The sequence below is a fragment of the Mauremys mutica genome, chromosome 21, assembly GCF_020497125.1.
Source record: "Mauremys mutica isolate MM-2020 ecotype Southern chromosome 21, ASM2049712v1, whole genome shotgun sequence".
In the NCBI taxonomy this organism is placed as follows: domain Eukaryota; kingdom Metazoa; phylum Chordata; order Testudines; family Geoemydidae; genus Mauremys; species Mauremys mutica.
The window spans coordinates 5,396,622-5,422,496 of NC_059092.1; the positions used below are offsets into that span (position 1 = coordinate 5,396,622).

At 42.4% G+C, this 25,875-nt stretch overlaps 1 protein-coding gene across 1 annotated transcript in view; it reads left to right on the plus strand.

The window, feature by feature from the left end:
- The window catches only part of MORN1 (MORN repeat containing 1), a 110,844-nt gene extending 99,083 nt beyond the window's left edge, over positions 1-11,761 (plus strand). Inside the window, exon 14 of the mRNA XM_044996327.1 lies at positions 11,199-11,761. Within this exon, the coding sequence (XP_044852262.1) occupies positions 11,199-11,347 (149 nt within the window). The 3' untranslated portion in view covers positions 11,348-11,761. The remainder of the gene's footprint in view (positions 1-11,198) is intronic.
- The last annotated feature ends 14,114 nt before the right edge of the window (positions 11,762-25,875 follow it).

Below are 25,875 nucleotides of genomic sequence, written 5' to 3' on the forward strand. Positions count from 1 at the left end.
TATCTTTTATTTTAAGATTTGTGCAGAACACTTTCCCAGAGCTGATTTTAATTACTCCTCAGAAAGCTGCAGCTGAAAGCAACTCAGAGCACCCCTCCCAACGAAGCCCTTAGTGCAGTCTATTCAGGGATCATTTAACAGTACCTCAAGAATAGGCTTCTTGTGCTGTTTAAAGCTTTTAGCATGACAACCCACAGGTCTGAGTATCAGGCCAATTACATCACATGGCAAAAAGAAAAAAATCTACTTGTTTTTGTCTGGTATGAAATCTTCCTTAAAGAAGGAAAGGTGTGCCAGGCAGCTAGCTTAATCCTTATAGACAGATCTGTATTCCAGAGAATGTTCTTAACTGACACATTGTAAAAATAATCACCTCATTCCAAGATAGGATAAACAGTAAAATGTAAAGAGATCTCAAGGATAAAAATTGCTAAGATAGCAAATGCATACTTTTTATACATCCAGGGTATACATATTTATTTCAGGTCTCTGCGCTTCACTGTTGTCAAGAAAACACTCCACAACATAGAAATGGCCTTTCTTGACATTGTTGTCAAGAAACCCCTCACCAACATGTATAAATCATATATAGAATTCCATTCAAATGAATGGGGCTGATTTTGCATATTACAGAATACACTGCCTGCTGTATTTTCCCACACTGTGTTTAGATGGGGTTTAAAAAGTAGCAAAGGTGTTTTATACTGTACTGCTTTGCAGTGCTTTAAAGAAACCAAATTCCAGATAGAGAGATGTGATATTGTATTATTTTTTTCCCTGTTTCAAATGTCATTGTATTTTTTAGAACAGATGGGAGGAGAAATAAGGGTGGGGAAGATTTGTATGCAACAAAACCTAACAACAGCCTTTCATAGATTCATAAATTCATAGATTTTTAAGGCCAAAAAGGACCATTATGATTATCGAATCTGACCACCTGCATATCAAAAGCCAGAGAATTTCACCAAGTAATTCCTGAATCAAGCCCATAACTTCTATTTAAGCTAGGAAAAACACTTCACGTGATGGAGAATCCACCACATCCCTAGGTAAGTTGTTCCAAATAGTTGCTTAATGACCGTTGCTGTTGAAAATGTGCATCTTCTCAAGCTGCAGCGCAGGATATCATTTCTGGTACTCCACAGAATGAAAAACTTGAGAACCCAAGCCATGAGAGATTTGGGCACTGAGTAGAGTGATACCATATGGATATCTTTTTCTAAATGGCTTCACAGAATTAAAACATTTGACAACCGTTGGTAAGGATATGACTTGGACACAGAGGTCACAGATTCTGTGACTTTAACAGACCTCCATGACTCCTTTGGCTTCACGCCCACGCCAGAGTGGCGGAGCTAGAGTAGCGGCTGGCAGTCAGCTGCCAGGGCTGGAGCAGCCACCAGCACCCCCTTTGTTAGTCCCCCTCATCCCCATACACTATTTTTAGTAAAAGTCAGGGACTGGTCACAGGCTTCCATTAATTTTGTTTATTGCCCGCGACCTCTTCCTGACTTTTACTAAAAATACCCATGACAAAATCTTAACCTTAACCATTGGTTTAGTAACACTTGCCATAAGGTTCTGCATATAGTCTGTAAAATCTGACATTTCATCCTAACTTGTGACAAAGTGCTCCAGTCACCGCTAGGATGGCACCTCCTCCTGGCCGTTCTGGGGAGTAGCTTCACAAGGTCAATGCCCCCTCGCACGGTTGCATGCCATCTCTTCCTGGTCTGCAGTCCCCCTCTCACTCTGGGTGCTGCAGCCTCCTCTTTGTGACTTGGTCCTCCAGCCAGGTCACTATACATGTTTTCCCCTTCTGGGGTACCAAAGTCTTCCTTCAACAATCCTGGGCAGTCTTCCTATTCGCTGTCTCAGAGTGCCATTCCCTCAGTGGCTGTCCAGGGAATTCGGCCTGCCCTCTACTCTGGGTTCCAGCTCAGGGACCCTCTAGCCAGCAGTCAAGGTCTGTTCCATCCTGGACCTTACTGCCTTTCCCTGAGCCCTTTCCTTACCACCTGGTACTCCCAACTGCAGACTACTTCTCTCTGTAGACCAAAACCCTCCTCCCTGCTTGCAGGGAGTGACTTCAGTCCATTTCCCATGAGCCACCCCGCCAATTTCCTGCCTTTATAAATCCAGCCCAGTTTGTTTCTTATCAGCTGGGCTTCCTCACTCATTCAGGGGATTACTTAGCCACCTGACTTCCCTCAGCTATGGTCTGCCAGGTTATTTAGCCCCCTTCTCAATCCATATTAACTCTTTCCAGGCAAGTGTGGGGTTAACAACCCATCACATAGCTGTTAGATTTCAGTACACGTAAACTGAGGTTTATGAGAAAGTCTGTGGAGAAACTGTTATTACTTTAAAGATTGTTATAGGGCAAAACCTGCTCTTCTTTGCTCAGGGTCACAGAGAGCTATAGCAGGTCTGGAACTGGTACACTGGTGTGAGTCCCGAATGGTAGAACCTAGCACAGAATTTTGCAAGTTCTGGATCTGTGGTCTGCTGGACTTCCTGCACTCTGTAGCAGTGATGAAGACAGGCAGGGCTTTTGGATCCATTGTTATATAGCTTGGAGTAGAGGATTCCTTTTCCCTCAGCCTTGGTGCCTGGGGTACACCTAAGTATGCAGCCTCATTCCTCCGACTCTGCACTGAGAACATTTTTGAGACCTTTTATGGGCAGATTTTTTTTGGAGGAGAAAGAGTAAAAGGAACATCGTGTGTGTATGTAAGCAATAAGAGGGAAATAATGAAATTTGCAAATAGAAATATGGAAAGAATATTTGAAAACACAACTGATCTAAGGGCTTCCTTAACCATGGAAAAATGCATTCTAGCTATCCAGTGCCCGTAGTTATGCATTTACAATTAATACCACACCCAGGAACAGTTTTCCAGTTTTTGAAAATAACATTGTCCTGACAGTTATGCCCATGGAAATAGCATGCAATTCTAATACTATACAATACAATTCTAGTATATGAGAATGATGGGGCTGGGGCCCAACACACATTAATAATTCCCCAGAAATTTTGTTATGCTTCTTAGTTTCAATTAATGAGTGCTGGATTTCAAACAATGTGGCTATTGCAGGAATGTTTGCTAAAGGCACAACTGTGTTTAAATAAACAAAAAACAACTGGCAGTGCTGGTGCAGTCTTAAGCCATGAGCCTGTAAAGGCTTCTGAACATGCTTAACTTTATGCACTGAGACTAGCCCTATTGAAGTCAATGGGGCCATAGAATAAAGCATGTCTTTGAGGGATCACAGCTTTATACTAGATCCTGAGAGGACAGCAAAACATGTTTTAAGGTGTAATTTTAAATATTTAAAGATTGTTCCTTACTTGGAAAAACTTTTCTAATGTATTGGGGCAGTTCTTCAACATGTAAAATGTTAGTACTTAGTATTTGTACAATGTTTCAAGGGCTATCACAGCCTCTGTGATATCTTTTAAAATTATTTTAGAGACAAGCTATGGTGCATATTATTTGACTGCAGAGCTGCTGCATTTTGGGGGAATATTTAATATTTGTGTACTTTGAAAGATATACTGTCAAAATTAAAGTTTTACAGCTTCTCCTTAGCTGGAGAGAACACACTTTTATTAATGCATAAGGCTGGAGAAATGCATTTAACATATTAATTTGTAGGAATGGATGGTAGATAGGAATGATCATTTTAAATTCTTGGAAGGCACTCTGATAATATGCAATGGGGGACCACATAAGAACCTACTCTATCTTTCTGTCTGTCTACTCTGAGTTTTTATAACTTTTAGAGCTGAATTTTCAGACTGATCTCTAATTTTTTACTGGGAAACTCAATGTCATGGATTCACTGTGTTTCTAGTTGGGCCCTACACTAGTTAACATTTTTAGTAATGACCTGGAAGAAAACATAAAATCATCATTGATAAAGTTTGCAGATGACCCCAAAATTGGGGGATTTGTAAACGATTAAGAGGACAGATCACTGATACAGAGTGATCTGGATCACTTAGTAAACTGGGTGCAAGCAAACAGTATGAATTTGAATATGGCTAAATGTAAATTCATACATCCAGGAACAAAGAATGTAGGCCATATATACAGGATGGGGGGTTCTATCCTGGGAAGTAGTGACTCTGAAAAAGATTTGGGGGTTGTGGTGGATAAACAGCTGAACATGAGCTCCCAGTGCAACGCTGTGGTCAAAAGGGCTAATGGGATCCTTGAATGAATAAACGGGAATCTCGAGTAGGAGTAAGGAGGTTGTTTTACCCTTGTATCGTCCTGCTACCATGTCCAGTACTGGCTACAATTCCAGAAGGATGTTGATAAATTAGAGAGGGTTCAGAAAAGAATGATTAAAGGATAAGAAAATATGCCTTTATAATGATTGACTCCAGGAGCTCAATCTTAACCAAGAGGAGGTTAAGGGGTGACTTGATTACAGTCTATAAGTACCTACATGCGAAACAAATTTAATAACAGGCTCTTCACTCTAGCAGAGAAAGTCTAGCCAGTCCAATGGCTGGAAGTTGAAGCTAGCAAATTCAGACTGGAAATAAGGCCTAAATGTTTACCAATTAGAGTAATCAACAATTGAAACAATTCACCAAAGGTCATAGTGGATTCTCCATCTCTAACCATTTTTAGATCAAGATGGGATGTTTTTCTAAACGAAATTTTTTAGGGGAGGTTCCATGGCCTCTGTTATACTGGAGGTCAGACTAGATCCCAATAGTCCCTTCTGACCTTGGAACCTATGACTCTATTTTAAAAAGTGGGGGCTATTGTGATATATTAAATCACAGATCTTTCTAACCAAGAGTTGTTTATTCACGAATGCAGTTACAACTGCAGACACAAATAGGCTTGCGTGCAGGTTGCATTCCATTTACCAGGGTTCACACAAGGACCTCTTGTAGTTGAATATTATAGTGCAAGCAAACAAATTGTTACATATGCCTAATTTCCTGCTTTACACATGTGCATCTCTGAAATTTTGTATGAGCAGTGGCTGCTTTGAAGCCAAGCTGAAAATTTGGCCTCTAAAGTCATACATCTGCTTTAAGGGTAAAAGAATACACAAGTTTCTTTTCTCCACTACATTCATGTGTGTAACTTCCATCAACATATTAAAGGCCTCATTCTGTTTTCTACTTCAGTGAGAATGTTGAAGAAGAAGGTAGAGCTGTAACAATTAGCACAGGTTTAAGTCATACTGCCTGCCCTGACACTGAAAGAATGGTTCAGAGGGGGTTCAGTGGAGTTTACTTATAGGTAAACCTATAGCTCTTATAGGCTCTCCAGAAACTAGCAAGATGAACTCTTCCTCCTCACCAGGTAGCAGTGCTTAGAGTATAGCCTGACTGTGCACAGCCTACTTGGCCACACCCCCTGAGGTCCCTGGAGTGCCGCTGTCACTCTAGTCAGCCACTCTGTCTGTCAAGGAGCGCTTGTGGCAGCATTCTGCATGGTCCCGATGAGCTTACACTAGGATACGGAATAAGTCTCCTGTGCTCACCAGCTTCCCAGTATGACTGTGCAGGGCAAGGTACAATTTAACCCTCTTTATTAATGTAAATGCCCAAGTGCCTCACCTTTTGGAGTTAAATGTGAATTATTCTATAAGGGAAATTATAAGAAATCTGCATTATGAAGGACTCAGCCCCAGCAGCATAAGCAACTAAAATATCAGGGGATGGTGCATTTGCTCCTGAATATATGGTGGGTTAGACTTGGCTGTTGGGCGCTGGCCCTTACAGCTGCATCTCACACTGAATTAAAAGGCAATGGAGAGGGCATGTTGCTGTGTTTGTTTCTTCTTTGTATTTTGTCTTGTAACCATATATCTGCATGTTGGGCTCTGACTCTGAGTTCCATGACTTGGCAGCGGGGAGCAGTATTTCTTTCCAGGGGACCTTAGCTACCCATTCTCTAAGTTTGTTGGTCTTTTTTTTTAAGTCCCTTGTCCTTATTCTGCTGCTCTCACTTCTTCCTTTCCTTAGAATCATGAAATCTATCATTTCATGATCACTTTCATCCAAATTGCCTTCCACCTTCAATTCCTCCCTGTTGGTTAGAATCAAGTTTAAAGTGGTGGTCCCATGGTTAGTTCCTCCACTTTCTGAAACAAAAGTTTGTCCCCAATACATTCCAGGAGCTTATTGAAAATTTTGTGTTTTGCCATATTAATTTTGCAACAGATGTCTGGGTAGTTAAATTCCTCCCATGCTACCAGGTCTTGTGTATTGGATTTGTTATTTGTTCTAAAAATGCCTCATGCATCTCCTCGTCCTGATTTGGTGGTCAGTAGAAGACCCCTACCAGGACATCACCCCTATTTTTCCCTTTACGTAGAGACTTTCAACTGCTCTGCCTCTCACTTTCTACAATCATCCTGACATTATGCGTGAAAGGACATTTCATTCCAGGTAATGTGAAATTTGTGTGCACTTGGTGCAGGATCATACAGCAGCTCTAAGTGTTAGAAGAATACACTTTAAATGCTGCGTTACATTGTTACATGGTGCTGTGCTGTATTTTATACTTCTTTCTGGGGATTGGGTTGAAAAGCTATCTTTCCCAGCTTTTTGTGTTGTGACTACATATTTCTTTCCATGCTTAGATGCAGTACTAAAAAGGACATTTAAAACTATAGCGCGGGTGCTGAAATGGCCCATTTTTGGTTTTAAATGTTGCTTATCTTTAGTATAGATTAGTAAGAGTCTCACAGCATTTCTTCCAAGAGTAGGGTGTTAACCCAGGTGTCCTGGCCACATTCCAGCTTCAGTAATAACATCCTGCCTACCTAAATTCCCCCTGTAATTTCAATTTCATGCAGTGTTCTTCACTTCCAGCCCTACATTATTGTGCAGTTCTGTATTTCGTACCAGAAGTGGCTTTATATCAGTTGTGATTCCAATAGCCTTTAAATAGTTTGTAAAGTGCTTTGAGATCCTTTACTATAAAAGTCACTATCTAAATATAAAATCATTATCATTGCAATTTTCTTTCCATGCTAGGTCTGTTGACTATGCCCTTCTTTTAATACATTCAGTTTAATAAAGCACCAAGCAATTTTAATCCTTGTGTGGTTTAAATAGAACACTACATAAACTGCATTGTGAGCAATGCAATCATAAATTAACATGTATTTATAAAATCAGTTATTATCTAATCTCAGTCAAAATTCCATTTCTTGCAAGTGCCTGGATATTTTCTCACCAGTTTAAATAAATTGCATTATGCTACTACTTTGTGTACACAATCGGTATATGGATCTGTTATACAGATAAAGTTTTGTCTACTTACTCGTCCAAAAAACAGTTTAAACTTATTTTACAGCTCTCATATCCTAGAGAAATATTCGGCTGGGCAGAGAAAAATTCATTGTCCGCAGTCCCAGTGGGTTTTGTTCTATTTTGCAAGAATACATTTGGAGTCATATTCTGGCTTTTGATATGCACCAAGCACACCACTTCCATTGATATCAATGGGAGCCCCTTGCATCTGCAGCCAGAAAACAGCCCTGGAGTCTTTACACTCTCCCATGGTAGGAAATTTTCAGGATTAATTGCTCTACACAGAATTAAATTGAATATTTAAGAAGCTTAGTTCTGTTTGCTTGCTCCTTTTTTACAGTGTAACCCATTCCTACAGATATAAGTTTCAATATGCAGAGAAATTCCAAGTCTCTGCAAAAAGAACACCTCTCCTCCCCGCCCCCCCCCCCGCCTTGTTTTAATATGTTTTCTGGTGCCAAAACATACAGAAGGCTAATATGTCACAAAGGAAAAGTAAGAAGAATAGGACTGTTTCTAAGGCAACAAAACGTTTTTATTTTATTTCCCACTCACTTTTATAATGGTTCCTGTTGCTTTGAAACTCTCCAGGCATTTTGCAGGCAATAAAAGGGGCAAATAACTTTCTTTCCTGAAAGTCTTTTATTTGTGGTGTTTCTTATCTAAGCCAAAACGTAACTGCTTAAATGGCAGATGCAGTTACCCTCTGTTTATACAGCACCTTGGTGACTGCTTTAAACGCACACACCGATTTTATTACTATTATTAATCCCAATTATACAGCACAGCACTTCATTTTGTATGGTGTTTTTCATGCAAAGTCTCTCCCAAAATGTGTAAAAAAGTTAAATAATGCAAAGTTAAATACTAGCAGAAGGGAAGAGAAATTCAGAGATATAGGCAAGGGATAAGAGAGAAGTTTTCAGTTAAGATTTGAAAACAGATTGAGCCTGATTCTCATTTACATTGAGGCCCCTTAAAACTGCTCTGGCATTACATTTCAACCCACTTTAAGGCCTCTTTGCATCCCACTGTGTGAATGAGAATCAGGCCCATTGTGTCTATAAGACAGGCTTATATGGGAAGTTCGTTCTAGATGGCAAGAGCTCCAGAATTAGGCTGTCTCAGTAAAGGAAGGGTGGTTGTCTTAAGGATCAAAGAGGAGGGTTGTGCTAGATGAGCCGCTGGAGCGGGGAGGCAGAAGCAAAAGAAGTGGAGTCTTTAAGGCAGGCTGGAGCAAAATCTATGGAGAATGCTGAAAAGAAAGGCAGTGTTGAGCTGGATCCTAAAATGAATGGGAAACCAGGGGAGTAGTCCAAGGATGAGGGGTGATATGGATCAGACTTATTGATACATTGGAGAAAGTGGGCAGCAATGTTTTGCAAATGCTGGAGTCTCCAAAGTGAAGCCAAGGATAAGGGAGCTGCCATAGGCAGAGTGAAAGGTGAAGGCCTGGGTCAGAATCTCTGCAAAGTGTGTGCCAAGCCTTCACTTTCAGTGAGCTCTAGAACTCACCAAACTCAGCCCAAATGTTAGTACAGAATAGTATTTTAAAATACTAATATTATTATGTTCTGAACTCTCTTAATCATATTTCTTCTTCCTTTCTCCTATCATCAGTATATTTTTTTCCACACTTCCATGATTTCATTCTAAAAGTGTATTTTTGTGCAGTAAAGTATCAGCAAAGGCAAGCCTCCTTTAGTGCATTTTAAATTATATTGACTAATCCTGGATAATTCTGTTACTGTAATTTGCAAACACTGACAGTCCTTAGTGGCTTGTACAGCCTCATCAGACTTGTGTGTCTGAGAATCTGGTAGTTGTAGAGGCAGCAGGATGAGGTGGAGAGAGCTGAGCTATTAACAGTTCATCCTAGGCCCTCTAGTGTTGTTAGTCTACATTTTGGACTGGAAGTAAAGAAAATGAGAAGGATAGCAGTACCAACATCCCCTGATTCTCCTAGCTATAGGCAAACTTCATGGTAACTGGGTAAAGAAATTCATTTTTAACTAAGTGACTCTATGACATATTAGATTACAACATCCAAAAATAATTGTTTGACTTCTTAAGAACCCAAGTAGTCATGGATCCCCTTCTTAATGTTTTAGAGAAATGATTTAATATAAGACTTCATCTTTTTTATTTACAGTTCCAAAATACTGCATTTAAAGTGAAAAAGCTAGACAATCAGACTGCACTGCTGTCTACCTCACTGGAATACATGGCCACCACTAGCAACAACTGCCAGCTTTGTTAGTCTAGTTCCAGGCACATACTATAAGTAGCACAGAAATGTTTAAAATCAAACCTCTAGTTGGGCATAGGAATGTAACAGAGCAGAAATAGACCAGATAGCAGATACTTTCAACAAGACACAGGACAAATACACTTTACGTGGACCTTGCTATCTAGTGCCTTTAGAAGTGAAGATCCACATTGCAGATGAGAAAAGAGAAGAGGGCCTTTAGTGTCAGTCAGAATATGACATTCTTTAGGCCGTAACCTGGATATCCTGGGTGTGTTTGCTTGTGCAAATACCGTGCTTTAAAAACTTTCACTTACCACAACTTCATGGCCCAGAGGCTTAGTAACAGGATATAGCACCTGCCACCTATAAATTGTCACTTGGAATCCAGCCCAGGTTGATAGTGGCCTGTGTGAAATGAGTTTGGTGGCCATAATCCAGTTTCCACATCACAGAAGTTGCTGCTTATAACTGGCCCTGAAAATTCTGTATTGTTTTGCTTCATATGTGGATCTCCATTGAAGTCAGTGGGAGATTTGCATGTGAAAGGACTGTAAGGTCAGACCCTGATTAATCTGTATATAGAGAGTCCCTTGCCTTCCCAGCTGCCAAGCAACATGTATAGTAGCTGACAAACATTTGTTTCCCAAATGTGTCACCATTATAGTCCCACAGTCTGTAGAAAGCAATACTCATTTTAAATTATTTTCAGTACATAACATCTAATTTGATTTTCATGGATTTCCAGGTACTGCTTTTCATAGTTCACAAAAGACATCATACTTGTTGATTACAGGGTCAACTCAACCTTTCATTCTTCGGAGATGGATAAATTGACTTCTATGCAGTTACTTTGTGTTAGTCTCTTTAAGGAAACTTTCAGCCATAGGTTTTGTTCACTCTTTGTAGACATTAGAGAGCCTAAGGAGCTTTTCATAAGAGGCAAGGTCTGCCCCTGTGTCCTGGGTCAAAATTTCCCCTCTTCCTCTCCCATTTTGCTTTGTGCTGTGGGTAGGTTCTCCATGTTTCTGGCACACTCTTGCCCAGAGGTGGCTGCTTTTCAGTTGGGCTAGATGTATTTAGGTCCTGTTTCAGCTTTACACATGTGAAACCATTGAAACCAATGACACTAGTCATGTGCACAAAGACAGCATGTGCACAAGTGCTTGCAGGACCAGAGTCATAGTCTGTTATACTCTTTGAGATCCTATAAAAATATAAAGTATTATTGTAAATCATATTATTATTATAAATTATATATGATCATAAATCGTCATCTAAATTACATTTGTTGTGGTGGTGTTTTGGGTTTTTTTGCTATTTTAACTGTGTATTGTTTTGGGAGATTATTGTATATGCTAATCTGCAGTACTGTGAAATGGCAGCACAGATTGTCATACTTGCCAGTAAATGATGAAATCTTTTTTATATATTTATGCTTTAACAAGAATAGAAAACAATCAAAAATATTCATTTTTGCTTTCTGTTTTTCATGGACATTGTACACTACTTTTCATATGTGAGAATTAATGTGATAATGGAGGAATGTAGATACAAGGACAATTCTATCATTGTTCCCTGTGCTTTTTCTTCTTCTTCTTCTTCTTCTTCATTTAAAATGTTTAATTCCCAACTTTCCCTTATCTTTTCCAGGCCAGTATGTGATTATGGTCCATGAAGTGACCATGCCCCCATTCTTGGGCCAGACTCTCCCACCTGCTTTCAAACTCTTGAGGGTTTTACCAGAGAAAACCAAAGTCAAGAATATTAAAATGGAAGCTGTGAAAGCCATCAGCACATAAAGAAGGAACATAAATGTGTAAAGAGTCAGGACCTTTATCCAGCACCCACTGAAGTCAGTGGAAGTTTTACCATTGAGTACAATGGGAGTTGGATTGAGTTCTTGAGCCTTGATCTGCCCATGCAGTTGGGGTTTAAGTTTAAATATTGTGGACTAATCAAAGCAAAGAAATAACTGACCACCAGAGATCCATTTCACACTGGTCCTGTCTGGTAATATTTTAGAAGACAAATAGATATTTCAGATTGTATTATGAGAAATAGGTAAAAGAATTTAATGAAATCTATTTTTCATCACTACAGTAGAACCTCAAACTTATGAACACCTCAGGAACGGAGGTTGTTCGTAACTCTGAAATGTTCATAACTCTGAACAAAACGTTACGGTTGTTCTTTCAAAAGTTTACAATGGAACATTGACTTAATGCAGCTTTGAAACTTTACTATGCAGAAGAAAATACTGCTTTCCCTTTATTTTTTTTTAGTAGTTTACATTTAACACAGCACTGGACATTTTTTTTTTTGTCTCTGCTGCTCTCTGATTGTGTGTTTCTGGTTCCAAATGAGGTGTGTGGTTGACTGATCAGTTTATTACTCTGGTGTTCGTAACTCTGAGGTTCTATTGTATATAAATTGTGTGTATTTTAACATAATTGAATTCAAATGAACTGGAGTTTATGCAACAGTTTGATCAGATAATGATGATGCTATAAAACCTGTTGAACCAGTTGGGAAGCTAATGGATGAAAATGTACGTAGCAAATTAACTTTTATGGTTACTATGAACACCTCTGTAATAACATGTTTACTAATACATTGTTCTGGGCATAAAGTCTTGTTCATTACCTACATATTAAAAACACTTGCCCACTACAGGATGACAACCAGGCTGCTCTCTTCTCTCTTGAAACTGGTTCTAGTCATCACCTAAGGAGGATAAAAGCTGTGTTAATTATTCCAAAAATGTCTTTGTTGAATAGTCCAGAAATGAAGCTGACTGGTGATGGTGGTGGTGGTAAAGTATTGAGTTGAACCAATTGTAACATATTTGTGTGTAGTGGCAGCTACTCTTGGAAATGCCATATAGAATGCCATACTGGATGAAAGGTTCAAGAAGTAGTCATAAAACACATGAAAGTTAGCCGTGCAACAAGAAAAGAACGGAGTTCTTAGTGTAAAAAGGGATCAGAGAAAAATAAGGGATTTAAAAAAATTTAACAAGAGCATCTCCTGGAAAAACAAAATCATTAGTATCTGGCAAAGGTTTATCAGTGTGATTTACTACCAAATGCCAACGTCTAAAATTAAAACTTAAGGGAAAAAGTAGAGCAGGGGGAAAATATGTTAAAACTGAAAATGGGAAATGTTCTTTGATGTATCTGCTTGTTGATTCAGAATTCCCCATTTTCAATCATCTTAGTTTTTTAAAAATTATTTTTTGAGATTAAAACCTTACCTGATTTTTAGCATTGTATTAAGTGCATTGACTGACTGCAGAGTACAAAGAGCATTGAAGAGGAAAACTATGTACTGATCTCCATAAACTGCTCAGAGCTGAGCTCTGTGTAAGCTCCAACACTTTGTCTTGCACCAGCTGAAGCTGGTCCAATAAAAGATATTACCTCACTTACCTTGTCTCTCATATACTTGAAGGTTTTTATATCTCCTGACCAAAAGACTTTCATTATTTCACATCACAAATAAACCAGGGATCCTGTAGATCTCTGTTAAGTCTAATGAGCTCCTGTGCACAGTGGAGATTGATGACATCTGAAGCTAGGCAGACAAAATTAATCCATAAGAATAAGTTCAGCATCTGCTCACAGCACTGAGTCAAGATCATACCGTGGACATTAACAACAAGGAGTCTGGTGGCACCTTATAGACTGACAGATTTATTTGGGCATTATCTTTATCGCCTCCACTGAAGTCAACAGTAAAACTTCTATTAACTTCAAACGGAGCCATATGAGGCATTCAAAACCAGGTAGGCAGTGCTCACCCTGAGGAGTCTTTGCTGGATAGACATTTCTATGATCACCTTGGGAACACAGGTAAGGCTGCAAGGGGTCACTACAACTTTCTGTAACCTCTAATAGCTTGTTCAGAGCCGCATGACTCAAATCCTTCATTCCCTTTTACTTTATGAGACCACCATTCTTTTCTGTTCCTTGCTTTGTTATAACCACTATAATTTTGCTGGAGTAGTATTACTAATTATTACAGATAACAGTAGTTCACCCCTTTCTCGCACTTTGCATCCGAAGAAGTGGGTATTCACCCACGAAAGCTCATGCTGCAAAACGTCTGTTAGTCTATAAGGTGCCACAGGATGTTTCTTGAAGTCATATCCATCAAGTCTTTAAATCAAGATTGGATGTCATTCTAAGGCCTGGTCTACACTAGGACTTTAAATCGAATTTAGCAGCGTTAATTCGAATTAACCGCTCAACCGTCCACACCAGGAAGCCGTTTAATTCGACCTAGAGGGCTCTTTAGTTCGAATTCAGTACTCCACCCCGACGAGGGGAGTAGCGCTAAATTCGACATGGCTATCTCGAATTAGGCTAGGTGTGGATGCAAATCGAACTTACTAGCTCCGGGAGCTATCCCACAGTGCACCACTCTGTTGACGCTCTGGACAGCAGTCCAAGCTTGGATTCTCTGACCAGCCACACAGGAAACGACCCGGGAAAATTTGAATTCCTTTTCCTGTCTGGGCACTTTGAATCTCATGTCCTGGTTGGACATCGGGGCGAGCTCAGCAGCACCTGCAACGATGCAGAGCTCTCCAGCAGAGGAGTCCATGCAATCCCAGAATAGAAAGAGGTCCCCAGCATGGACAGACCGTGAAGTCCTGGATCTGATCCTGTGTGGGGCGATGAGTCTGTGCTTTCGGAGCTGCGCTCCAACAAACGGAATGCAAAGACCTACGAGAAGGTCTCCAAAGCCATGGCACTCAGAGGATACAGCCGGGATACAACGCAGTGCCGCGTGAAAATCAAGGACCTGAGACAAGGCTACCAAAAAGTCAGAGCGGCAAACGGACGCTCCGGAGCACAGCCCCAGACCTGTCGCTTCTACGAGGCACTGCATGCCATTCTAGGTGGGTCTGCCACCACTGCCCCACCAGTGACCGTGGACTCTGAGTATGGGATAGTGTCGAGGGGCAGTTCCTCGGCGATGTTCGCCGATGGGGAAGATGAGGAAGGGTTTGTGGAGGACGACGCAGGCGACAGCGCTTACAATACCGCTTTCCCCGACAGCCAGGATCTCTTCATCACCCTCACAGAGATCCCCTACCAACCCTCCCCGGCCGTTAACCCGGACTCAGAATCAGGGGAAGGATCAGTCGGTAAGTGCTATAAACATGGAAACACTTATTTTTTAAAAAACAGGAATAAAAAATATGTAAAAACTATATAAAAACTTTTCCTTAAAAAACTATATAAAGAGAAGGTCCACACATATAGGGATGGAACAGAAATCCTCCTGGGACACTTCCACGAAGCTCTCGGAGAACAGCTCGAAAAGTCTCCGCAGGAGGTTCCTGGGGAGAGGTGCCTTATTTGGTGCTCTGTGGAAGCACACTCTTCCGCGCCAGGCCATCCTAATGTACAGCGGAATCATTGCCTCCACCAGCATTGCAGCGTACGGTCCTGGTCTGTGCAGGGATTCTAGCAGCATCCTCTCTCTCTCTCTCCGAGTGACCCGCCTCAGGGTAATCTCGTTCGGCGACTGCTGCATCTAATTAGGGCAATTAGTGTACTGTTACTATTGTGAATGCTTGACTTTTACTTTGCATAGCAATGACCTTCGTTTAACAGCCACGTGTTGGAGGCCGCAGAGGAAAAGCATACAGTGATCTTTCCCGGACACAGCCGCGAGGGGCTGGAACAGGGTCAGACTTTATGCTTTACAGATTGCCTTCAGCGGGAGGGCACAGCTATCCATTAACTGTTAAGCAGCCTATAGTGTAGTGCTTACCAGGCCTGGCTGCTACACGGATTCAGCTGTACCGCCCCGCTTGTCCGATCTCCTGTGCAAGACCGCAGCCAATGAAAGCGTATTCCGAAATCTCGAACTTGTCCTGAGAGCTCGTGAGACTAGGTGCCCTGTATGGTCTTGTTCACAGAAACTGACTAGACTGTGTTCAGTGTTCGCAAACATGTATCTTTTCAAGGAAATCACTTCCTTTTTCCCATCACACAGCTGCGGCTCTTTCACGAACTGCCCCGGCATCCCCCTCACAGAGGCTGGCGCAGATTAGGTGGCGAAAGAAAAAGACTAGGGACGACATGTTCTCTGAACTGATGGCTTGCTCCAGAGCCGAGGCGGCCGAGCAGAGACAGTGGAGGGAGACCCTATGTCAGCACCAGCGCTCACACAGCGAACGGGAGGACAGGTGGCGGCAGGAAGACCAGCAGGCGACTCAAACGCTGCTTGGGCTAATGAGGGAGCAAACGGACACGCTCCGGCGCCTTGTAGATGTTCTGCAGGACCGCAGGCAGGCGCAGAGAGCCCCCCTGAACTGTATCTGCAACCGCCTTCCCCCGCCACAAAGTCCTGTCCCCCCCTCACCAAAAATCACAAGAAGGAGGGGCGCTAGGGGCCGTGAAAACTGTCACTCCACCCCAGCAGAGCGCTCATGTACCAAACAGCTCTCATTCCCTAAAGTATGAGAAGTGCTTCCCTTCCTGGATCACCCAGTCCCAAATCCAAGTTTCATCCCCCCACTGTGTAGTTGAGTATTAAAAGTAGTTTGTTGTTATTCACTGTTTCTGTCACGTTTTCCTTGTCAGAAGACTTTGTGTGAAGGGGGGGAGGGGTTTTTTAATTGCATAGGACAGCCTCCATTACCAGGGTACAGACTTGGGGGCAGGATCAACAGCAGGACACACAGACTGCAGTCACTAGGCACTAGGGTCATTCTGGGAGGTGAATGCTGCCCCGGGTCAGTCTGTGAGGTGTATGCTGCCCCAGGGTCCTAGCGCCTGACATCCACAAATGGCAAGGCAGGCTGCCCTTACCATGCCCTTCCACCCTAGCCACGAGCCTCTCCGATGCCCTGAGCCCCAGCAAGAGCCCTCATCCACGGACACATACTCACCCTTCCCACACACCCCTCACCCCTTCCTACGCCCCAACCCCCAGCCCAGAGCCTGCATCCAAACTCCGTCCCAAAGACGGCACCCCTCACCCCTTCCTGCAAACCCACCCCTTCCTGCACATCCACCTGCAACCGTCCTCCCCCCAGAGACCGCTGTAGGAGCAGGAGCCTGTCATATCTCTAGTGTAGAAGCAGTCTGGACATCAGTGCACACTGTACCCACCACAGTCCGCGTCCATGTTTCAACCCTTGAACAGGAATTCATAATTAAAGAAAACTTTATTAATAATCAGTGTTCCATTAAAGTTATTTTAAAATGTGTGTTGGAAGGGGGGAAACCTGGAGAACGGGGTATGTAACCGCAGATCGAAGTCAACAGTCACTGAAACAGGCTCAGGTTCAGCTTCTCTGTAAATCAACTGGAGAGTCATAGGTTACCCTGCTCTCCGAGGAACCTATCTTTCAAAGCCTCCCGGATGCACAGCGCTTCCCGCTGGGATCTTCTATCGGCACGGCTGTCTGGCTGAGCATAATCAGCAGCCAGGCGATTGGCCTCAACCTCCCATCCAGCCATAAAGGTCTCCCCCTTGCTCTCACAGAGATTGTGGAGCACACAGCAAGCAGCAATAACAACGGGGATATTTTTTTCGCTGAGGTCCGAGCGAGTCAGTAAGCTCCGCCATCTCCCCTTGAGACGTCCGAAAGCACACTCCACCACCATTCTACACTTGCTCAGCCGGTAGTTGAAGAGTTCCTTCTCACTGTCCAAGGCGCCTGTATAGGGCTTCATGAGCCAGGGCATTAGCGGGTAGGCTGGGTCCCCGAGGATCACTGTAGGCATCTGCACATCCCCAACCGTTATTTTGTGGTCCAGGAAGAAACTACCTGCCTGGAGGCGTTTAAACAGACCAGAGTTCCTGAACACACGCGCGTCATGAACCTTGCCCGGCCACCCGACGTAGATGTTGGTAAAACGTCCCCTATGGTCCACCAGTGCTTGCAGCACCATAGAAAAGTAGCCCTTTCGGTTAATGTACTCGCTGGCCTGGTGGGCCGGTCCCAGGATAGGGATGTGAGTGCCATCTATAGCCCCACCGCAGTTTGGGAATCCCATCGCGGCGAAGCCATCTATGACGACCTGGACGTTTCCCAGGGTCACTACCTTTGAGAACAGTTGCTCAACGATTGCGTGGGCTACTTGAATCACAGCAAGCCCTACGGTAGATTTGCCCACGCCAAAGTGGTTCGCTACTGACCGGTAGCTGTCTGGCGTTGCAAGTTTCCAGAGGGCTATGGCCACTCGCTTCTGCACAGTCAGGGCTGCTCGCATCCGGGTGTCCTGGCGCTTAAGGGCAGGGGACAGCAAGTCACAGAGTTCAAGGAAAGTGCCCTTACGCATCCTGAAGTTTCGCAGCCACTGTGATTCATCCCAGACCTGCAGCACTATGCGGTCCCACCAGTCCGTGCTTGTTTCCCGGGCCCAGAATCGCCGTTCCACACCATGAACTTGACCCATTGCCACCATGATCTCCACTGCGCGGCGTACCCTGCTTTGTGAGAGGTCTGCGCCACTCTGTGACTTCCTGTCCTCACCGCGCTGCCGGAGCCTCCTCGCCCGATTTCTCAGCAGCTGACTGTGGAAGAGGTGGACGATAAGGTGCGAGGAGTTGACAACGGCCATAAGTGCAGCGATGATCGCAGCGGGCTCCATGCTCGCAGTGCTGTGGCGTCCGAGCTGTAACCGACCAGAGAAGGGCACGAACAGATTTCCCGCCGGCGCTTTCAAGGAGAGAGGGCGGGAGTGACGGTTCAATGATGACAGTTACCCAAAACCACCCTCGACACATTTTTTCCCCCAGCAGGCATTGGGGGCTCTACCCAGCATTCTACTGGGCAGCGGGGACTGCGGGAACTGTGGGATAGCTTCCCACAGTGCACCGCTTCCAAAGTCGACGCTGGCCCCGTTACTGTGGACTCAGACAGTCGAATTAGTGTATTTAGTGTGGATACACAAATTCGACTTCATAAGGTCGATTCCACAAATTCGAATTAAGTAGATTCGAAATAGTCTTGTAGTGTAGACATACCCTAAGAGAGATGCACTAGTTTAGCCAGAAGTCACTGGGAGTGATGCAGGAATCACTGGGGGAAATGTTCTTACCTGTGTTTATGCAGGAGGTCAGATTATGTGATCGTTACGGTCCTTTCTGGCCTTTAAAATCTATGAATCTTACAGCATTAATGAACTAAGCATCTAAACAACCCTGTAAAGTAGGGAAGTATTGTTATTCCCATTTTACAAATGAAGAAACTGAGGCATGGAGCAGTAACTGGGCCACAGCCACACAGTGGGTCAGTGGTGGCTTGGGAATAGAAACCGGGACTCAGGACTTTGTACTTTACCTTTGTGGTAATATGGTGCTAAGTGCTCTTACCGGTCTCCTTTTTTAATTCATGAGAAAAGCCTCTTAAATCATTCAACCTCCTTTCTCAGGGCTATCTTAGCCTAGCATAGAAAGCTAGAACATTTACATACCATCTCTCTTTTGTTGTTTTGTTATATATGAATACATACGCAGCTTACTGGCTGACAAGTTCTTTACCATTAACCAAAAAGGAATCATGGAATATCCCTTATCAAATACATGATCTATTATCACAGCCCAACCAGAAGATAAATCAAACATTGCAATCATAAGTCTTTCTTCTTCTCTAGAATTATCAGATTTTTCTCTCTCACCCCCTCTCTGAAGAATGTTTCTGTGGTGGACAAACTCCTGGTGTGCTAGGTCTCCATGTCAGTAGACCTTGTTAACCGGCCACTCGCAGTTCTTGTCAGACGTCAGAATAATGAGCTACTAGGAATCGATCTTATGCTTTCTGTGCACTAAAGCAAATTTAACAATAGGTTCATTCAGGGTTAGCTAACTCTAAAGATCTACAAGCTTTGAGATCATGTTCCCTGTCAAAGTGTGAGTAATACAGTATAAGCCTTTTAGAAGATCAGGACTCTGTCTTTCTGAAGTAATCAGTTTAAAAGTCTAATTTCCAAACACTCTTGCCCAGATAAACTATTATCCCACCCTCTACTGCATTGCAATCCCCATTACAGTGAAGCAAGGGGACCAGGAGTCCTTGAGATTATAAACTACACCTCTTTTTCTTTTCCTAATAAGACTTGTTGGGTTGCCTGTTATCATTACAGGAAATGAACATGTACATCTAAGTGGGTAGAATGGCTTTGCTCTCAGATAAATTGTCCAAATGTAAATATAAATCCCCTGTAGTGAGATTCTGTACAGTTTCCCAGGAGAGGGGGTTCCTTGCTATGAAAGCGGTGCATGCTGTCATACATTAAATAAACATCAACGTGTAGCATGTGGGGTAGGCCAGAGAAGGATCTTCAATGGCCCTTGCTGTATGCAATTTTCAAGGCATATGGTCCCCTGGGTGACTCATTTTTGGAAAATTGCTAAAATATAGACAACTCTAGCAGCAAGTTTTGGTTTTGTTTCCTTGAAAAGCTACCCTCACTTTGTTCAGAGCAATATCCTGGGAGATTACCTGGCGAGAAGCACTCACTAACTGTCAACAGTACCTGAAAATAAAGGTTTTAATTAAAAGTGGCATTTCTGAATCTACTGCTGGCTGCCATATTATTGTGAATTTGACATTGTTTATGGCACCAGCAGAAGCCAGAGATCATAAAAAAGATTTGATCTTGCCTGGGAATTTATTTTTGTGTGGTATTTTTGCAGGTTTTAACATCAGAAGAAGAATTTTTACTTTGAAGTTTAAAATAAATGCAAAGCGTTTACAAACAGCAAGTTCTTCTGATCCTTAAGCCATCTGAAAAGCGGGATCGAACATTACCATATAGTTTTAGTGTGAAACAGGAGTAGAAAACACTGGGGGTTCTGACAAGTTGAAAGCTGCTGGTAAAGATGCATCAGAATGACAGTTTTTAAATGACTTTGGTGTAGGCTCTAGGGCCCAGATCTGCAGAGGTATTTAGGTACTTAATTGCCATTTGACTTAAATACCTTTGAGGATGTGGGCCTAGGTGATCAGTCGTACGGTGCGATCATACAGTTATTCACTCAATGGAGCTACTTGCATCAAAATAGATACAGTTTATTTATGTAGAGATATGTATTCTTCTCTTCCTCCTTTGTTCAACTCTGTCATTATGGAAGGCAGTGATGAGAATAGATGGATTGTACTACAGATGATCTCCAGCAAGTTTTTACGATAAACGACCTTCCTATATTACAGTGCTTTTAGAGGATTAAAGCCCCTCCTCCCCCCAGAGTGCTGGCAAAATAGCAGACCACAATTGGTGAGATGGGAATTTATTCCTGTAAAGCACTTGTGCGTGGTGCTGCCTCACAAATTGCAGGTTATAGTAAAATATTAGGCTGCAAATATCAGGAGCCTGGAAGAGAATTTGATGGGAGCTTCTGATTATACTGCATTTTTCTCTCTGAAAGAAAAGGCAAATGTATTACCTTGTCAGGTATAGGTTACGTAGATCCTCCTGTCACAAAGGTTATGAATTGTACTGTGTACCTGTGTCTTTTGCCTTATTAATGTATATTGGGGCCAAATCCAGATCCTATTGAAATCAATGTTAAAGTTGTCCCAGATATTTGTATTAATTCCATATATAAGGTAAAACTATTGCTTTCCAGGCCATAGATTTGTCATTAAAAATATCAACCAGTTTTGTGCAAACAAATGGGAGGTTTTGAATACACAGACAGGTCTGCCAAGAAGAACTCAGAGCACATTTTGGAGGCACTTTAAAAGTTGGCCTCATGACTCATTACTATTATTATTATTTAATATTTATATTGCAGCCATCCTCCAACTTCTCTCTTCTGTAAAGGGGGTAATTCTTCCTTTGTCCATCTTATCTATTTAGTTTGTTTCTTTGGGACAGAGAATGTCATTTTCTGTATGTTTGTACAATGTCCAGCAGAATGATGCTCCAATAATCAACTGAGGCATCTAAGCAGTAATATAAATGATTTTTTAAAATGTTCTGTTTGCTACACATATGTACCACGTATTCAATCTGAAGAATGTTTTTATATTACTAAAATTAACTACAAAATATATTCACTAAAAATTAGATCTTTTTTAGTGGCTTTTGGGAAGTTTTGGAGAGAAGGTGCCGTTTCCATGCCCACAACCACTACTGCGATTTGCTTTCTCTTGTTGTCTCCCAATGAAATGTACATTCCAAATTCTTCTAGTAGAGAACTAGCCTCAAGATTTTATGGGCCCAGAATGTAAAATATATGTAGGGCCACATTCCCAACTGGTGTAAATTGGCATAGCTCTGTTGAAGTCAATGGCAAAACTCATACTGATTTCAGTGGAACCAGGATTTGGTCCTGGTACACATTAACAAGCTACCTAGTATATGAAGACAATCGAGCTACACTGATTTACAGCAACTGAGGATCTGACTTATATATTTTACATGCATACACATAACCTACATTTGTTCAGTTTTTTATTATTATTATTTCAGGTGATAAACCCAGGAGAGAGAAGTGTGATCATATTTGGATGATTCAAGTAGTGAAAAATATGAACATGATCGCATAAAAATGAAACAGATGTCTATAAAAACTTCCATACTATCATGCTGTTTAAGTGTTACCCTTCACCATTCCTTTCTTCTTCCCCCCCCCCTTTTTTTTGGACTCCATTTTTCCTCAATAGTAGTGCAAAAGTTGGCTTGACTTTATGTTCTCAGCACAAAGAGTGCTCTGTTAACCAGCAAAATGGCAAAGAGGTCTGGCACTGAATTGGAGGCTGTCCAGCCTAATACATCCCAGATACTGGATGGTTGCTCATTTCCAACAGAGCTAGTACCTCTGCACTAATAGAAATCTGCTGTGGGAGATGCAACAGTCTGTCTTTAGTTTTGAATAAAGTAAGTAAGTAACTGTTTTGCCCAGTATTTTGAAATACTGGCTTGAGAAATCACAATTACACCTTCGTAGTGTTTCTTTGGGCTATGTTTTCTTTATTGGCAGTAGATATGGATTCAGAGTAAGAGGAGAAGGTCCTAACAGGCAAACAGTGATAAAGATGCCCTTGAATTTTGAGTAGTTTTGTATTTTAATGAATATTTCCCATACCTCTCGTAAGCCTGGGATGGGGCATAAGGGGTGAAAGAACAAGAAAGGAGCAGTATCTTCCACCTCCGCCATACACACACACTGTGGGGATGGTGGGGAGACCAGGAAGAGTGCATGTAGCACTGCCCCGCCCCCAGCCACTCCTGTTTGGTGATCTGCCCCTCCCCAACTGAAGGAGGAAAGGAGGGTGTTTCCATGGCCTCAGGACCCATCAAAGTCACACCCCAGCTAGCAAGGTGAGCATTTGTTAGGAGTATTTCTCACACCTCTACTAAATTCCATGAAAAATCCCATCACACTTAACATGTTCTGCGGCAGATAATGTCTATTATCTAAGCAAATCCACAAACAGGCATTTTGCATCAATTCTAAAAATCCCATACCACTGAATTAGTAACGGCAGAAACTAGTGTAATGAAATGGCTGAAATATTCTCCTATAAAGCATACAATGAAAGCCCATGTGTATTGACTTCCAGTGGCTCTGAGCTGTGTGAGCATGTCCAGCTCCCTTGTTGTCTTTGTAAAGGTCAGCATGTGACGGCACTCAGTTTTCTTTGATGGGAGACTGATTTAAAGTTTTCTACTTGTGTCATATAAGATACGTGATTTTCTTTCTTCCCAAATATGAATGTTTCCTGTAGTTAATGGCCATTCCTGCTCACTTACATTATCAGACACATCAATTGTGGTTTACCGTTCTACTTCATAAGTTTTACTAGGGGAGACCAGGAACGCATGACACATAGCCGTGCTCTGTCATGTGGGACAAACGACAGTGTATAAATAGGAAAAATTCTAAAGGCAAGAGGCTGGATTCATCCCAGGATAACCTAGTTTTATGGCATGATGTTAGCCCATCAGAGTCCATGGAATTACACTGGCCTAATTTTGGGCTAACCCCGTGGGGATTCAGGCAATAGCAATAAAATTGGAGATCACAAAACTCAAATTATTTAGTCTTGAAAGGAAGAGAGCGGTAAAGTGTTAAGGATTAAACTGGGGGGTTAAGATTAAATAAATTATAGAGCAAAATTCTCAGCTTCTCATTTGCTGTCCCCTCACACAAGAACGAGGAATCATTTGGGGTTCAGTCCTTCAAGTACATAGCACCCTCAAATCCTATTGAACGCTTTGGGAGTTGAGGGCACTTATCAACTTGCAGGATCAGGCCCCTGGCAGATGAATGGCCTGTAGTTTAACTAGTGCTAGCACAGGGGGTTCTGGGTAGTTTCTCAGCCCCAGAGTCCAGTTTGCTAATAGCAGCTGTGGAAGTAGGAGTTTACCTGCTCAGCTACTGCAGGATGGAGTGTGGCAATCTTCCTGCCACCCAAAAGACCTTTCCAGAAAGTGGGGGGAGGGCACAGCAGCCACTCTGTGTGGTACCAAAAGCTGCAGGATAAGAGGAGGAATGGCTAACCAGTGCCCCTGAAGAGCGCTGGAGGAGAGGGAGTGAGCCACTTGGTCTGAAAGAGACTGACCAGGGAGTCACATGGCCAGTTAATTCAAGGAACTAAACCTAGCTTGACTTCTGCTAAGCCAAACCCGACCAACAAAGTTCTTCCTTGCTTTTGAGCAGCTCTGGTATTTACCAGGTAATCCAAGATTTTCCTTCAATGGTTCCATAACCAGAGAGAGCCTCACTTTCTTAAGCATAATCATTTCCTCAGATACCTTTCGACTCCCCTCTTCACTTGGCAGCTCCAGGTTACTGAGAACATGGTGCCACCAAGCAACTTGCCTGATATTTGGGCACTGGTCTGGGGATGAAACCTAAATTTTAAAAGTCTTTGAAGGGGATTCCCTTAATATTGTGTCAGAACATTTTCTACAAGTCATCATCACATAGTGTCAACCCCAATTCTCCCTTTTGAACAAGAGGAATGTAGGACCCAAAAAACCTTTCAGCACAATCTCTGAGCAGACGGGAGTGGAGCCCAAGCCAGGAAATTACAGCATCTTCTCTGTGCTGTTGCTGGGTTTGGTTTTTTTCACACAAATCTGTAAATCTACTTAAAATGTATAGAGCAAAACTTAACTGTTCCTAGGTTTCCTCACAGTCTCTTAAATCTAGTGAAAATCAATTTTCTTTTGTGCTTTCTGAGCCATTATTATTATTTCTAGGTATTATGTTAGTACCTAGAGGCCAGGTCCCCATTATGCCAAACCCGGTACAAACATATAAGAAAGAGATGGTCCCTGCTCCAAACAGTTTACATTCTAGGTGGATTATGATGTATTATGTAATGACATAGGCTGCAGTTTTCAAAGAGGCCAAAAGGAGCTCGTTTCCTGACTCCCATTACATTTGGGTGCCTAGCTCCTCAGGGCCTTTTAACCATGTCAGTTGTTGTGTGTGTGCGACCATAAGGGTAGTGGGGGAGGACAGGCATAGGAGTTGCCGCTTTAACCCCATTGAAATGCATTGGACTTTGAAGAGATAAGTGAAGAAATGGAATGGTTAGTAGGAAATATTTTGCTAAGAATTACTGAGCTGATGTATTTTTCCTAGAAGGTAAATGCATGATTTTTGTGGGTGCCTTGGCACCCAAGTACAGATCACATGATTATTCCTCATGGTCCAGAAACTAGTCTGTTACAACTTTGATGCTCACCAATGATATTTCAAATTTATCTGTAAGCATCAAAGCACTTTGCAGACATTGTCTAATGAAGCAACAAGATGCCCACTTTTGGGTAGGTAAATATTGTTATCTTCATTTCCATAGTGATGGGCCTGAACTAAAACATCACAAACTCTGGGAAAGTTTGGATCCAAATCCAGATCCATCTCTGTGCTTGCAGATGGGGCCAGACCCAGCACTGACTTAGACCCTGTGGGACAATGGAGAGTTGGTGCTGATCAGGCCCAGCGGTAGTAAAGAGATTTGGAATGGGCAGTGCTGTCTAAAAGTAAACATTATTATGATTAGGCAGTGGGTCACCAAGCATAGGGGAACTATAAATAAAACCTAGATAGCTAGTTCTTAACATGTCTGTGTTCTGTAAAATAGTGTTAAGACTGTTACCACTCTCCTCGCATGGGTTTGTCCTCAGTCACCGTGTTATACTACTAGAGGTCTTTATTCACCTAGATTTCTCACCACAGGTCAGCGTTTGGATCACAGCAATGGGTGAGGGATGGAGGGAAAAGGTGCACCAACAGATAGTTATTAACAAAGGGCAGATAGTGCCTTATCAGAGGTTAAATTAGGCCACAGACCATGGCCTGCCAGGTTGTCTTCTGCCTCAACTCCATCATCAAA